Here is a 15,886-nt window from a genome sequence, read left to right as displayed (position 1 = left end):
GCCATCGGCGCCTTGTTTGTCATTCAAAGAGCCTGTTGGGTGGGTGGGGGGGGGGGTTATCCTGTGCAAACGGTTTCCTTGTCGGCTTTGCTGGTTACATGGCACCTCTTGAAATTCAAACAGGAGAAAGGCAAGCGTCACGCGCGCGTACATTGTTAGCCTTCTTGCTTTGAGGCGTGAAGCAGCCGATGGCTTCGCCCTTCCCAGAGTCCTCAGCTCGGCTCGGTCCCTCCAGGCGAATCAGAGCTGAGGGCGGCATCTCACTGTACAGCTGGTAGGAGAGGTTCCTCAAGACACACACTGCATTTTCCACCCCCTGAAAGAAAGACACACACACACACACACACGCACACACACACACACACACACACACACACACACACACACACACACACACACACACACATCAAGAACTGCAGACCATAAAGGGACAAAGTGGTTGTCAGCTGCGAGCTCAGGTGCACTCACCTTGTCCTCCGCCTTGTTCTCCTCCAGCGAGGCCTTGATGTAGTTCACCAAAGAGTCCACCAGCCCGTGGGTTTGTCTCATCTGCTGACGGGTCTTTTCATTCACTGAGCTCAGATTCCTGCCAAATGCGCGAGACGGCACGATGAATAGAAATGCAGGCTTCTCTTTACCGGGGTTGGGTTGTCATCGATTTGGATTTTTCATGATTGTTTGTTTGTTTTAATGCTTCATTTTAATTTAGCTTGTATTTTGTATTGTTTTAGGAGCGTTTTTTTAAAATACATTCGCTATTTGTCTAGTGCATAATAAAAAAAAAAAGGGTCACTAAGTATTGTGTAATAAACTATAATTCTCAAACAACTCTTTCTGTAGCTACGGATATTCAACAATACCGAAATAAATACATTTAAAACAAACTCTGAAAGCGCATCTATGATAATAATTGACAGAGACAATGCTGAGCACATTTTCACTATAATTTGTTAGGTTTTTGTTTTTTTGTTTTTTTAAATAAGATGTAGTTTTAGTTTTCATTTTTTAAATTTTATTTCATTAACAAAAATGCTTTTTTGATTAGTTTTACTTGTTTAATTTTCACTATAATAATCTTGATCTTTACTACAACTTTATCGAGTGCATGTGTGAAGCCTTTTTGAATGACAAGCAATGCGAAAATAATTAGGAATGTTCGCACAGCTGAACTGATTGATCAAAGTTTTCAGAGTACAAATTGGTACGTTACAAAGATAAATTTAAGTACATGAAGTTACAATTCGACAATACAATCAATATAATCTTGCACAAATACAATCGTAACACTTTTATGAATGGTCTTATCAAACAATGCAGCACTACAAACAGTGTGATAAGAAGTGCCTCTCAGCTAGGGTTCACGTCGAATAATTTCTTTATTGTTAGTTTTAATTTCATTCATAAATTGACTTCTGTTGACTTTGTATTTTTCACACGTTTGTTAGTTTTTATTACTTTTTATTGTTTTGAAAATGCTTTGTTTTAGTGTAGTTTTCAAAAGCTGAGAATTTGATTTGATTTTTTTCATATAAAGGAATATTTGCTGCGTGCAACATACAAAAAAAAAAGGTCACAATAGGTATTGTGTCGTAAAATAAAGAATGCTTATGAATTCAGAAAGCTTTGAACAGGTATTTAGAGATCTTACCTTTGATGTGTTAACAATTATTCAAAAGATTACCTGACTTCTTTTTGTCACATTAAAACTTATTACATAACTGCAACTTTATTCTCACTATTTTGTGGCTTTATACTGGCATATTTTCTTTTCACAGAGACCTTAATACTCCTTTGTGCACATACAGGTCTGATAAATGACTGCAGCACTGGAACGTTTCGACACCCAGTTTGCACACAAACAACGAAACTAAAGTAATTGCAGGGCTGCAGTGCCGCAAGACTTTTGGCACCCAAGGAATGATAAAAGTGCCAGAAGTCGTGCTTTCGACAAAAATTTTAAAAAATGGTGAAACACAAAGACATTTGGACAAACCAAAACAAATATCGAGTGAGGCGCACCTGAGGCAGCCGGTGGTGTTGTAGAAGATTTCCGCCTCGGAGGCCGACTGATTGATGCCTTCCGAGCCCTCGCTGCCCGACAGAGGGATGAGGATCTTATCGGTCAGATCCGGAAGAGCCTCTCGAGCCAGTTTCTCCTTCAGGGTGTCTTTGGATGAAAGGTTCCACAAGATGCCTGCACAAACACACGGGGAGCAGGTGCAAAGGTTATTGGTGGGCGTCTAAAATGCAGTTGAGCTCATGTTACGTAACTCTGCCGCTTGGTTCAATTTTTTTCTTTTGACAGAAGATAAAATTTAATTGAACTCAAAATTCCACCAGGTGCTTTTATTTTGAAGTCCAGACGTTCACGCGAACCAGGAGGGTAGCGGTTATGAATTAAAACCCGTCAAACTGTCTTAATTCCTTCATGTGCAATCATTGATGTTACGCAACGGTGCATCAATATTACTGGCCGTGGCCACACAATAGACAGAACTTCAAAGTGTCAAGAAAAAGCGTTAGAATGCACGAGGAAATCTATTATTCATTTGTCACAGATCAACAAAAAAGAGGAGCCGAGACTCCATTTTACTTTACTACAGGTGCTGCTACGTGGTGGCTGTTCAAAAGGGAACATCTAATCCATGTTATGACAAAGAATAAAGACCGACAGAGAATTCGAGCGCAGTCGCTAACCTCTCAGTGTTGTCTTACTGACTAAGCGTACGTACACATCAAAAAAGTGAAAAATGCCATAAATGAGAGTGGCAGGTATGCTGGCAGTCCGCAGCGAGAGAAAATTTCCTCACATGCTTCTTGGTGAAATGAAGGCTACATTTGCCTTAAGTGACAGACTCTTAAGTTTGCTCCTTGTAAAATCAATACTAAAGGGCTCCACAGGCTCGGTTAGGAAGAATCCAAGAGATCAGGTTACTTCACTCAAGTTCAAAATGGAGGAGATGAGGCCAAAAGAAAAAAAAAAACTGAACAAGCTCTGCATGTCACATCACGCTCCGACTGCAAATTCCTACCGGTGATGTTCTTTTGGAGCTCGTCGTCAGGCTCCTTGAGTGCCTCCACCAGCTGGGGGATGCCGCCCTCCTCGATCAGGGCCACCTTGTTGTCCATGTTCTCATAGATGAGGTTGCGCGTGGCGCCGGTGGCATAGCGCTGCACTTCCTGATTCTCGGAGTTGAACAGCTTCACCAGCTCGCTGATGCCTTTGGATTGACGAACCTTGAAACCAGGTGGGAGGAATTGACATTAATTCGCGTTTGGGTCATGCCATTTTCTGAAATAAAATTAAATTCAGGTTCTTCAAATATTGAAATCGCCTACATACGGGATGTATAATATATTAGGCCCCAGCCCATATGGATTTTTTATTTTTTTAAATTTTTTTTAGGCTGATGCCGATTCCAGTCTTTGGCAGGAAAAAAAAAATCTGACGACTGATTAGTCGGCCAATTATGTTTAAATAATATATAACAAATAAAAGAACTGCTGACATGAGTTATTTGATTGTTTTACAATATTTTTTAATGTTACAAAAAACTGGGAATTTTTAAGAACAAACACACACAAAAAGCATGGACTGTTGGATTCAGTTTAAGAAGCAAGCACAGAATGTATGCAGTAAATAAAAGTGGTGACTTCAAAAAAAACCTTCCTCACATGCCAAAACATGTCCGCTTTGACAGAGTTGTATTTGAAATATCTGATGCACATAGAAAGAGTTAAACGAAAACAGGAGCACATTTCACATGATTGAGGAAGTCGAAGCATTAATAAAAATCTTATCAACATATCATATTGGACGATGTCCTTTGGGCCATAATTAAAATATATTTTTTAATCTGGTTGATGGCATCTATTTTTGGCCTGAACTAATAAAAATCTTATCAACATATCATATTGGACGATATCCTTCGGGCCATAATTAAAATATATATTTTTAATCTGGTTGATGGTATCTATTTTTGGCCTGAAATTACTTAAATGGTCAAGCCCACACCATTCCTTTCCTGCAATTTTAGTGGGGAGGAAATAAGAGACCTCTAACCATTTATTTCAAATGTTAACCACTGCGGTCCTCAGACGTGTCTTCCCAACACTAAACGAGCTGAAAATAGCGAAAATGCGCTTGGCTAAACAGGGCCAAGTGAGCTGCTAAAAAAATGGTTTCTTACTTCACCAAGTATGCCTGCCATTTGACACCTTCGTGTTGACTGTTAAGACATTAAACAAAATGACAACAGCAGCAATATATGGAAGGCTCCCAACGAAATGCAGAGCACTACTTCCAACACGATGGGGGCAAAATGAATGTCTGTGGTTCGAATTCCTCGAAAATATGTTCCAGATAAATTTGCCAAAGCAATTCCAAACCACGAGGCTCATCTGTTCGTCATACCTCATTTTTTGCGTCGCTGTCGTTATAACACTCGTGTTGAATGTAAGCAGCACCCAGGACCTGCAAATCGGGGTCCGGTTCTCTCAGGTATTGGACAGCTCTGGCCATGTCCAAAGTTTCGATCCTGTTCGAGAAACACATGGGAACTTAGACAAGACAGTAGCTGTTGTTTCACAAAAAAACACAACTTTCTTTCTCTTTAACAAGCAACAGCTATGACATTAATCTCGGGAGAGATGTTGGGGTTTTCTTATTGCGCAGTTTAGTGTGATGAATTGCAACTAAATCTCACAGATGTCTGCAAAGCCACTTGGCTAACCGCACCGCGTGGGATGTGTGAAACGCGAGCTACCACACCCAAAACCAGTCCTACAGCTATGAAGCCAGGTCACAATCCATCGTGCTTACTGTTAACTCACAGCATTGCAAAACACCCACATTGGAAAGATGGGGGTGCGGGGGTGTCAGTTCAGGCAAAGTCACATGACCCGCTCCCCCACCTGTACAGGAGGCAAAACTCTCATTAGTGAGAGCACTCCCACTCCTAATTCCCCCCAAAATTGATATATTGCAAAAACGCTGTCTTGAAATGAACATTTGCAACCACCTACAAGTTAGCTTGTCTCCAATTGGTGAAAAAAATATGACAGATTTGCTCCTGAGGCAGATAACATGGCTATCTAGCATAGCTAACATCAACTTATATCCTCTTTGATGTTACTTCTCAGAACTGAAAAGAGCAAAGGAGTAACTTCACCATTTCTAGATTTTTTGACAGATTCAAGGAACCAACATATTAAATATAACAGTCTTGAAATAAACAAAATAAATAACTAGCCACAATCGACCTCAAGTCAGGTAACATGGCTAACTAGCATGGCAACAGCTCATTTTGGCTGAGACGTTCCTTCATAAAACGGAGAAGAGCAAGGAAGTATCTCTTAATTTTCTGAGATAGAATTAGTTTTACTGCTGTACTACATATTCATTTTATTCAGGAAGATTGTTTCTTTTATTTCACCATTCACTTACTATCCCAAATATTCCACATGTTTAAAAATAAAACAGATCGCCTTCAATGGAAAAATGTGTTATTTGCTCAAACTTTTAAAAACCATACTTTTTAGAGCCGTAATTGCATTACCGTGATATTATGGAACCGCAACATATTTGCTCACGGTTAGCATCCCGTCGGAATCCGATACTTGGGCCATGTCTTGGATATACCACCGGGTACAGTTTGGTACTGATCCAAATTAGGATTATTAATCTTTAAAAGCAGTCTGTGATCATCGAAGTGAAAATTGTATACAGTCTTGTACCCAACAAATCCTCACAGGGAGAGAATTCAGAGGTAGAACAACATTTACACCTTTACAAATGAGAATTTAGGAACATTTGTAAGAAATAATGGCGAGCGTCTTACCCGTTGAGGTTTCCCATGCTTCCCATCCCCATTTGCCCGTTGAAGATGTCGACTCCTCGGCCCACGCTCTGCATGCTTTTGACAGACATGGCCCGGGACATGGTGCTTTGACGGCGCTGCATCGTTAGATTCCCCTGGGAAGCAGAGGACATTCCTGGCCCTATGAAGCCCGAGTCCATCTTATCGACTCCCCCTCCAAACATGCTGGACGCGCTTGACATCTGACGCTGCAGGGTCCCCGACATGGAGCCCATGCTCATGCGGTTTCGGTTGTTAATCCTGCTGATGGTGCGGTACGCCGGGCCTTTGTAGGAACATTGCTGGACCATCCCCATGTCCATCTCTGGGCCACGTGGAATAGTGCCGCTGTGAGATCGACGCATGGACCCCGGAAAGGTCATGGTTCCTGCCCCTTGCCTCACTTGGCCAGTGTAGCCATTGCTTTGAACGTAGTGGCGGCTGAACCCGGCCTCGCGGTCGGAGGCCATGCTGGCGCCGTCACTGCCGTCCACCATCCAGGCATTTGTCGGCATTGTCTGCTGTCTCATAGCATGCAGGGAGACGACTTCGGGTTGGTGCTGGTTCCCTTGGTAATTGCCCATGTGGACATCTTCACGGTAATAACCGCCGCCGCCCCCGACGCGTCCGCCGCCAACGCTGATCCTGGAGTACTGGGCCATGTCTGGGCCGGCTGAGAGCGAGCTAAAACCAGACCTCTGCGAGATCTGGGGCGTCTGGAGACGAAGCAGAGAGCAAGTGTTAGACTTCAGCAATGAGGGAGTGTTACTTATTCTGATCTGTGTGCTGCATGTGTGGGAGAGTGTGTATGTGTCACTCAATGCAGTGGAATCATCATCGGTTTCCCAATATCGTAAAGGGATGTGACAACCACGACGCAGAGGTTATTGATTAGTCACAGGTTCGACATACTCTCAAATTTCATGTCAGCATTAAATCCAGACAAACGAACCCGGTGGGCTCCTGCAAAAAGAGCGAAGTTGGAATCTAGAGGGTGGATTTGAAATCCCTGGACTGATTCTTTCACAGCGCTCTGTGAAATACCACAAGTGCCAGGAAAGGGATGGCTCACCCTTCACAAAATAGATGAATACAAGCTCGTGGTGAAATACTCACCATTGTCCTGGAGCCTGAGAACATGTAGGACGACTTGGAGCTGTAACCTGGATTGTACGTCTGGTATTTCATGGTGGAAGACCCACCGTAGTCTGGAAGGAAAACAAATACGGTTACACGTCGGTACTACAATATCACAGCGATGTCAGTTCTACGGGCGCACGGCAACCACCTGACATGCCTCTTAAATCTTACACCACAACTTTGCACATGGCTGAACAAAAAAATGTGCACGTAGAGCAGGAAATTTCACGTTTCTATTTGAAACACATTTGTTATTTGAAATAAGGATGGCAGCGTAGTCCTTTTGGTTGCTGCGAAACGTTTTAGTGGCTGAAAAGCACGACGAGGGCGGGAGGGATTTCAAACAGGTCAAGGCAGGAAAAACAACAAAGACAACGGAAGGCCTTTCCCAAAATGCGCTCTCCCACGCACTTAACTTACCATCACTGTTTCTGTTCAGATGAATTTTCCCCCTTTTTCTTTTTTTTTGAGCAAGGCGCTCCACAACTGACTCAGCCTCTGATGATGTTCTTTTAGCGGGCTACTCAGAGGTCAAAGGAGGTTAGGGAAAAAAAATGACTCATGCATTTTTTACATTTCTGTATGTGTAATACGGACTCAGCAGTAAGGCTGAACAACTTTGAGGATTTTTTTTTTCCCCTAAATATTGTGACTGCGATTTAGTATGCAATTTACTTTTATTTTTCACGGTCCTCTTCATGTATTATTTTTAACAAACAAAAACAATACATCAATCTGCATAGTAATAAACTATATTAGATTTATTCGACATAAATGTTTTGGTCTGATAGCTTAGGCTTACGCTAAAATAAAGGCAAATGAACTGTGTATCAAAATGAAAGTTTATTGATCGACTTCAATTAAGAGTCGTTAGTTACTAAACTATTTGACTTTCAATCTTTTAATTCAGTCCAAACTACACTTTTGTGTGTGAGAATAAGCATTCTATTAAAAACAACAAATACCACAATCCTGATGAGAAGGAGGCTTAACTGCCATCCTTGAGGATTCAAGTGCATGCGCTGGGGCAAAAATTTTATCCTCTGACATTTGTTTACAGTTTACAACTAAAACACCAACACTCTCCCCCACAGCTTTCTCAGCGGTCTTTTTCCACAACACAAAACAGGTCTGTGTTCAAAAGAAGTGGGTCAACGGAGGACAGCAAAGCCTCCGCAGTACTGTAAAGAGGTGATATTCTATTTAGTTCCGCCATATTTGGCTATCACGAACACCTCGCGGGCACGCTACTAACAAAAGACTTGGGACACACCTTGTAATCATTGAATGAGGCCCTTTTTGTCTCCCGGCGCATAAAGCGAGCTTCATAAAGACATGACTGCTTGATTTTTTTTTTTGGCGTTGAAGAACTTAACTTGTGGTGAAAGGCTCCCAAATACTTTTGTCATTCTAGTTACACATTTGCAACCGTAAGAGGGAGCAGAAACTTCCAAGAGTGTGTCAAGTCACCTTCGGGGGTATTTAGTGTTGCGCCACTTAACTGTCTTTTTCGCTTTAAGGCAAAAATGTCAATTAGCAAGTCAAACAAAAGTGGGATTGTCACACTCGGTGTGATAGTATTAGAAGTCCTAATGGGGACTTGTGCTAACGTCTTTTTGTCCAGTCCAAACATGTCAGTTTGACTCATCACCTGAGAACAAAAGTGAAATGTGGAGTCACTTCATGCGTGACGCCAAGTGGACACGCATACAAACACACGACAAACCGGTCTGCAAAGAGGAGAATGACAACTCCCCCACCCCTCCCCCCGGCAACGCCCAAGCACGCCTGAGACGTCGCACATAAAATGCACGAGTCACTCTTTCAAACTTGAAAAATATTTCATTTCTCCCCCTCTTCAACGTCGTCATTGACGGATGCCGAAGCCTCCCTCAGACGCTGATATTTACAGGAAGCTTGTACTACACGGGAAGCAGAGGAGGGCTTTCTTTGTAAATTCCTATTTTGAACACTCGCTCCTATTTTCTTCTGAATGGGCGTCTCCTTAGCCACCGCTTGCCTGTGCTGTGTCTTGTACACGTTGCAAATGTGGATGCATGATTTGCTCAACCTGTGACTGGAAGAGGCCCTCCCCGCAGAGCAGCCAGGTTTGCATCAAGCAGTACAAACTGGTTCCAAGTTGACCCAGTTGAAACAGCTTGAACCAAAAGACAGAAGAGAAGATACAACAAGCTGCTGTATTCCAGCCATTTAGGAGGATACTTCTAGTGTACAAAAAAAAGACATTGCACAGAAGTTACCTGAGGGGCTGATGAAGCTTCAGCTATCATTGGACAAGCAATAATTTTAGAAAGGTCTCATGAGCACACAACGTTCTTGGTTAAAAGGCAACAAATGATGGGATGCGAAAGAATGAAGTGGCGCCAAGGTGAACGAAGAAAAAATTGTCGAACGTTCACTTCTCAGTCTCAATTGGTAAAGCTATATGATTTTAGGGACCTTCGATACCACTTTTTTGCTAGACCGATACCGAGTACTCACTGATACAGAGTACCGCTACCTCTAGAATGTTTTATTTCAATTACCCCCGAAATAAAGACATTTAAAATTTACTGTCACCGAAAACTCATGTATGAAACTAACTGACAAAAATGAAACCGAAGAACATTTTAGCTGTAGCTGAATACTTTCATAAACGGAAAATGTAGTTTCAGCTCTTTTTTTAAATACAGTACTCTTGTTTTGAATTGATTTTGTTTACGGAAATGTTTTTTCAATTTTAGTTTTAGTTATTTTGTTTCATTTCAAAACCCATAATAATCCCAATTCAGTCCCGTGGCTCGTTTTTCCATGTTGTATTTTTGATCCGAGCCTAAAATTAAAATACAACCATTTGTTTTTAAATTCTTTACATAAAATGAAATAAACAAATCACAAAATAATTAGTCAATTTTTCATTCTTCAAATGCCAATTGAAGTTTTTTCATTTTCCATGACCAATTCAAAATAGAACAAATGATACACAGCTTAGGGAAGTCTACTCATGACCTTGCACTTCCCTTTTGGAGTCCCCCAGTTTATGTAACCACCCCACTGTGACGTGCCCATGCACAAGCTTGTTGACATCACATGCGTGCTCATTAATTAACAAGACAACATCGGGTTCTAATGACACCGTCACCTTCGAGGTGTCTGTTTGTCCATCCCTCCGTCACACTGTCGCCTCTAGCGTCCGAGCAGAAACTCGTACCCTCAGCCCGAAGGCACACTTTCACCTCTGCTATCACAGGAACGTCCATGAAAGCAACACTTGTTCCAGCCTGTTATACATTAACCCTTCTAAAGCGGTTGGTTGCGTGAAACTGGTTGGAGTGGCGAAAGCCTGCAGACAACCTGAACGCACACATTCCATTTTTAGTTGATATTTTAGGCAAACTTCACACTGTGTCAAACAAACGCTTACGAAATTGAGCTTTTTGGTGACATTTCCATTTCTTGCCTGATTATGGAAAGCGAAGGGTATTTTCTGAAATGAAACCAACTTGTTTTGTTTTGTTGAGTTGAGTTGAGTAAATTATCACCGTGTGCCAATTGTTGTAATTGTACATTTATTGAAGATTCTTGTCTGCTAGCTTTCTCAGATGTTGAGAGGTGTCAAACGCATTCCTTCTTTCATGTTTTTTTTTTATCTTTGTCATTTAGGCTAGAATGAACAGCAAATGCAATTGATGTGCCTCAAGTGATGATCATTTATCCACGTTGACTAATTCAATTACTTTATATAGCTCTTTATGTAACAGGGGTTCATGATTGTGTACAGGCTGGCTTATCATTTGGAAAAAAAAGTTTCATGGGGTGTGGCTGGAGCCAAGAAACATTTATAATTTGAAAGGAAAAACATGCAGATACAAGTTGCGTTTACCTCACCGCCCTCACACGTAGACACACATTTGTCATTTTGTTTCCACTTATTTGTCTCATTTAATGATACATTGACTATATGTAAAATATTAAATTTAAGTACAAAGCAGTTATGACTGCCATGCTACATATGCGCATAGTTTATTGGTTAATCTAACTTTATTTTAAAGGTAAGCATAACACACTGGACGACACTTCATTACAAAACAGTAAGGCACCTGTTGCGAGCATTTTTCTGCGGTTCATTCCAACACAGGCTGCACCGGTTAAAAATAAAAACAAAACAAAAGAAACAAAATCATCTCCCGGTAGGTGGAACTTCTGACGCTTTCATGAAATTCAGTAAATTTAGGACTAGTTGTTGTCCTACCTGACATGGCGGAGGTGGAAGCGGAGCCATTGTGACGCGGAAGTGTTGACTTCTCGGCCAGCCGCATCTGAACCTGCTGCTGGACCCGGCGAACCCTCGACACCTCGTCCGAGATCGAGGGGCCGCTCCCGAGATGGATCTCGGACGGGAGGCCATAGGTGGTGACCGAGTTGTTGGGCTGGAGAGCGGACAGAAAGACATTCTCAGAGGCCACGGTGCTCATGTTGGAAAAAGTAGCGCGTCCTGGCGCGGTGCTGTCAGAATGAGGCAGTGGAGGCGCACTGAGGCTCCCCCAGTCAGCAGAGGTGCACTATGAAGGGGCGGAGCCACAGCACAAGGCACCTTGGAGTGGACGTACCTGACACTCACGCACGCACACAGGTGAGCGCCACGCTGCTTACGTAACATCACAGCTTTGACAACATACGTACAGTGAGAAAAGTAGGAGAGAACGGGGCTTGATGTCACACTTTTGACACTTTTATATATTTCTTGGTATCAACACGTCATAGATAAGCAAAATGTGTACGAGATGAAAGACCAAATATTTGTATTCATTGGAACAATTCGCGCCAGAGTTATTAGCAAATATAAGGGTAAGATGTCACACTGCAATTAATAAAACAAGGACAAATTTATTGCTGAAAAGTAACAACATTATTATTGTTGTATTTATTTATTTTTTTAGATGATGGTGATTTTATCTCTCTTTCTTTATATGTAGATACTATGTATCTATATATAAAGAGAGGGGGGGGGTGTCTTACATTTATAAAGTGATTTTGTTTGAAAGCCAGAAACTGGTGGGAATCAAACTATCCAATTTCACTCAATTGTTCATTGGATCTTTGTTCATTTATCTATGCCAGCGACATATGGTCTCAGACAAAACAATGAAATTGTCTTTCACTAAAAAATAAAATTAACGTGTATCCATCTGATAGTATTCATACAAGAAAATAACAGCTTTGCATTCAACCAGACAGCCAAAGATTTCTCACTAAAGGTTGGGAAACATTAAGAGTGTTGAATTTTTCTAACTCCTTTATCTCAGTAATTTTTTTTAATGCTAATGAAAATACGGATACAGTGTTCATGTATTCATTTGATCAAATAATTGGTTCATTATAAATAAATACAGCAGTAAAACAATAAGAGTGCATTGATATTGTATGATTAAAATAACCATTTTTTTTCTCCACATTTTTATTTGACCTCTTCGATGACTACCTGGCCCATTTGTCTAATTTCAAAATGAAATGAGCAAAAAGGTTTGCCCACCAGACACAACACAGATGTCCATCCGGATTAGTCACCGTGTGCAACTCGCCAGCTACGCTTTTGTTTAAGGATAGACAGGATGCTTCCATCAAGAATCCACACAGTGGGAATGCACACTTTGATGTCATGATAAATTATTATTTCGGGAAACATCACTTTCAGTTAAATTGACTATTTTAATTCTTTATACACACCTGTTCTCCTTGACAATATATAATGTTCATCATAAATATGTTCAGGAAGAATAGTTAGATTGTGGCCTAATACACATTGATTGTGTGCGTGTGTTTGTGCGTGTGTGTGTGTGGGTGAGGAAGTAGACACTCTTTCCTGCCAAACAGGCTTTTCAAATGAGTCCCATGTGAATTTTACATCCTCAAAGTTCTGATCAACAAACACCAGGATGCATTGCTTTTATAAATATTTCCAAGTATACATGTTTTTTAATGACATATTTGTGGATGAAACACAAGCTATATAGTGCACGTTGATTCCCACTACCGTCTTAAATGTTACACGGACTGTACAAAATACTGCACATACATGACAAAAACTGCAGCAGTTCATCTCAATCTATTTTGCAGATTTTAAATTTGGATTTGAACTGACGTGTGAATAACAAACGGGTACAAGGTGTGGCACAGTCGTTAGGTGACTCCACACCCAACGTTTATCTGGAGTGTGTTACGATGAGTCAGTGTTCTAAACGGCAAGCAAAGAGCAAGTTTGCATATGCCTGGATGATTGTGTGCCGGCTTGGAATATCACTATTTTACAAAACACATCCATTCATGCACTCGATTTCACTTTTGACATCAATTGTAGACCAAAAAATATCGAGTAGTTGTAAATATTTGATAACCTGAGTCCACATGGAAGCATGCGATTTCACCCAACCCATCAGGAAAGAAAAAAAAAAGTGCTGCCAACTCTCAGTCAGTAAGACTCATGTTAACATTCTCAGGTGTTCAGTAAAAATAGCAGATCATTAAAGTCTTGGCTTAAGGATGGTCGACGAAGGTCAACAAGGCAAAGAGTAAAACATAAAAGCATTTTGTGAGGTACAATCAATGAGTTGTAATTATATTGTAAGATATGTTTCAAAATCGTAAATTGAAAAAAAATGTAATAGAGTATATTATTAAAAAAATAGAGTGAATTGAGTCTTTCATTTAGATTGCCGAATGGAGAAATGTATTGCGTGCATTCATTCCTTCAAGTCACAAAGGGGGTAAAAAAGCAATTATTCCCACCAATCATAAAACACACACGGATATTCATATTCTGATGTTGGTGCTCATTAATTAAAGGCTGACCTACCATTCCCACTGAGGCTCAGTTGATTGCGAATGTGGTGCACCTTCTTTTCTTCCAAGCAGGTGATCAGATGTGTTACAGTTTTGTTTCAAAGTGCTAATTGTTGAGTTTGTGTCAACTGTCACCGCCCTGAAGAATTTCAATTCTGGCTGCGTGTAAATACAAGACAGGCCCCAGACAAAAGATGAGTCACTGACAGCACGGCGGGGTGTGTTAGCGGAACACCACAGGGGAGTGTGCAGTGACAGAAAGGAGAAGTGAGATCCAAATGAATTTGACGCTTCTCTCCGAGACGTGGGAAGTCCTTCTTGAGAAGTCAGGTGGGATTCGGGCTCGTTTCTGCTAAATGCCGGGGTTTTATTTATAGTCTTGGGGAGAGTAGGGTGTTACATTTGTGAAGGAATGACTCAGGACAACACTTTTCAGCTGTTTTTTTTTGTCCCATTCAAATGGAGTGAGTAAGTGACAGGAATTCGCCAAGGTCAATCTCGTCACTTTTGGTTACTCAAACCAGGGTGTGTTTGGGGTTAATATGAGAGCGCGATTGGTCAGTGAGAGTGATGAGCTTGTTTTCCAAGCTGCTCTCATACCTGCGGGGAAAACTGTCTGCACCAGTCGGTGCTCTTAAGATCGATCTGACTGCCTGTCTGCCCCCGGACGAGTGACGCACCGCAGGTATCGGTGCCGATAAACAGATGTACTGTACTCATAAAAAACACTCCAGTATTACAACACTCCATAACAGCCTGTTATATACCGAACTACTGTATTACCATTATGCCCTTACTCAGCAAGCATGTTGCAGTGTGGCAGATAGAGAAAAGATACTCAAAAAATGTAAGAAAAAAAGTTTACGATAAAACTAACACAAACAGGTAGCCTTGATTTGTTTAAGTCCACTAGTTTAATGCTAATGCTTAATGCTAAAAGCTTAACACTTTTGACAGGCTTACATGTAGCATCGATGGACCATATAAAATTTTAAACAACAAAAATGTTCAGAACATATCCAACAACATATACAGAAAGATGATATAAAAATACTGGCATATACAATCGAGCAGGGGTGTCACACTCATTTCATAATGTGGGCCACATACGGCCTCGGTCGATGTCAAGTGGGCCGGCCCATTAAAATTACAATATACCATACTCTGCTATGAATAACCAAAATAATGACTTTCCTATGTTTTGGTCAAAACAAAGGAACAAAACTTTAACAAATAATTGTTATTGAAAAATATAGTAATGCACTTCAAGATTAAACGAGATTTATAAAGAAAGGAATTTTTAAGCCATTTACACATGTGCATATAAAATCCAAATGTAATCCCCGTCTACACCTTAGAAACTAAGGAGAGTGCTATTAAATGTGTAAAGAATAAAGTATTCACATATCCTTGATAGCGTCTGCTGTGTTGGGTCTGGCTCAGTGACAGACTGTGATTTGATGAACTGCGAATAATGCAACCTAATACTCTAGTTACGACAGTGTAGTAAAACCATTGTTCGGCTACAATTATCAATGAGATATCAGGTAAACATAAGGGACCTCCTCCAAATTTTTACATATTTGCTGAAGACTTGATTGGACGCTGTAAGACACTTGAGCGTTTGAGCTCCACTTGTCGATCATTTTTCTGGAATACAATGCGCCATGTGTATGTGTAGACAGTGTTGGGAAGAGCGGCCTCCTCTTTCCCGCGTGTTCGTTGAATTCAGGACGAGGAGAATGTTGGTAATCCAAATAAAGGCTGGAGGCGATGTACAGTTACTTCGAAGGGGTTTTAATTTATTTTCTGCAGTTTACGAATCGATTCGGGCTCCTGAGGGGTCCAGATTTGAATCAGGAAGCGTAGAAGAAACACATTCATGAGATTATATAGAGACAATATGATAATGAGAGGCGGTTAGGTACGCCTCTCATGCAAATCCCGGAAACAAAGAAAGTAACATGACATCTGACCCGGCGTGGCTGGAAGACATTTGGAGTGGTGGGGTGAGACCAAACCACCACGACCCACCATTTGGTGTGATA

The 15,886-nt window shown here is 41.1% G+C and overlaps 1 protein-coding gene across 2 annotated transcripts in view; it reads right to left on the bottom strand.

The window, feature by feature from the left end:
• Positions 1 to 13,990, bottom strand: part of LOC109507504 (plakophilin-3) — an 18,780-nt gene extending 4,790 nt beyond the window's left edge. The window contains exons 1-9 of one of the 2 annotated variants that reach the window (XM_019856980.1): positions 13,852 to 13,990; positions 11,251 to 11,428; positions 6,975 to 7,066; positions 5,841 to 6,574; positions 4,415 to 4,538; positions 3,033 to 3,237; positions 2,020 to 2,194; positions 469 to 586; positions 152 to 316 (exon numbers count right to left, since the gene is read on the bottom strand). In XM_019856980.1, coding sequence (XP_019712539.1) covers positions 152 to 316; positions 469 to 586; positions 2,020 to 2,194; positions 3,033 to 3,237; positions 4,415 to 4,538; positions 5,841 to 6,574; positions 6,975 to 7,066; positions 11,251 to 11,428; positions 13,852 to 13,854 — 1,794 coding nt within the window. In that variant the 5' untranslated portion in view covers positions 13,855 to 13,990. Of the gene's footprint in view, positions 1 to 151; positions 317 to 468; positions 587 to 2,019; positions 2,195 to 3,032; positions 3,238 to 4,414; positions 4,539 to 5,840; positions 6,575 to 6,974; positions 7,067 to 11,250; positions 11,592 to 13,851 lie in introns of those variants that run through there. The other variant, XM_019856979.1, reaches the window with a different exon arrangement.
• Positions 13,991 to 15,886: the final 1,896 nt, after the last annotated feature.

This window comes from Hippocampus comes, unplaced genomic scaffold (genome assembly GCF_001891065.2).
Source record: "Hippocampus comes isolate QL1 unplaced genomic scaffold, H_comes_QL1_v1.1 scaffold186, whole genome shotgun sequence".
NCBI lineage: Eukaryota > Metazoa > Chordata > Actinopteri > Syngnathiformes > Syngnathidae > Hippocampus > Hippocampus comes.
This window is presented reverse-complemented; position numbering and strand designations above follow the sequence as displayed.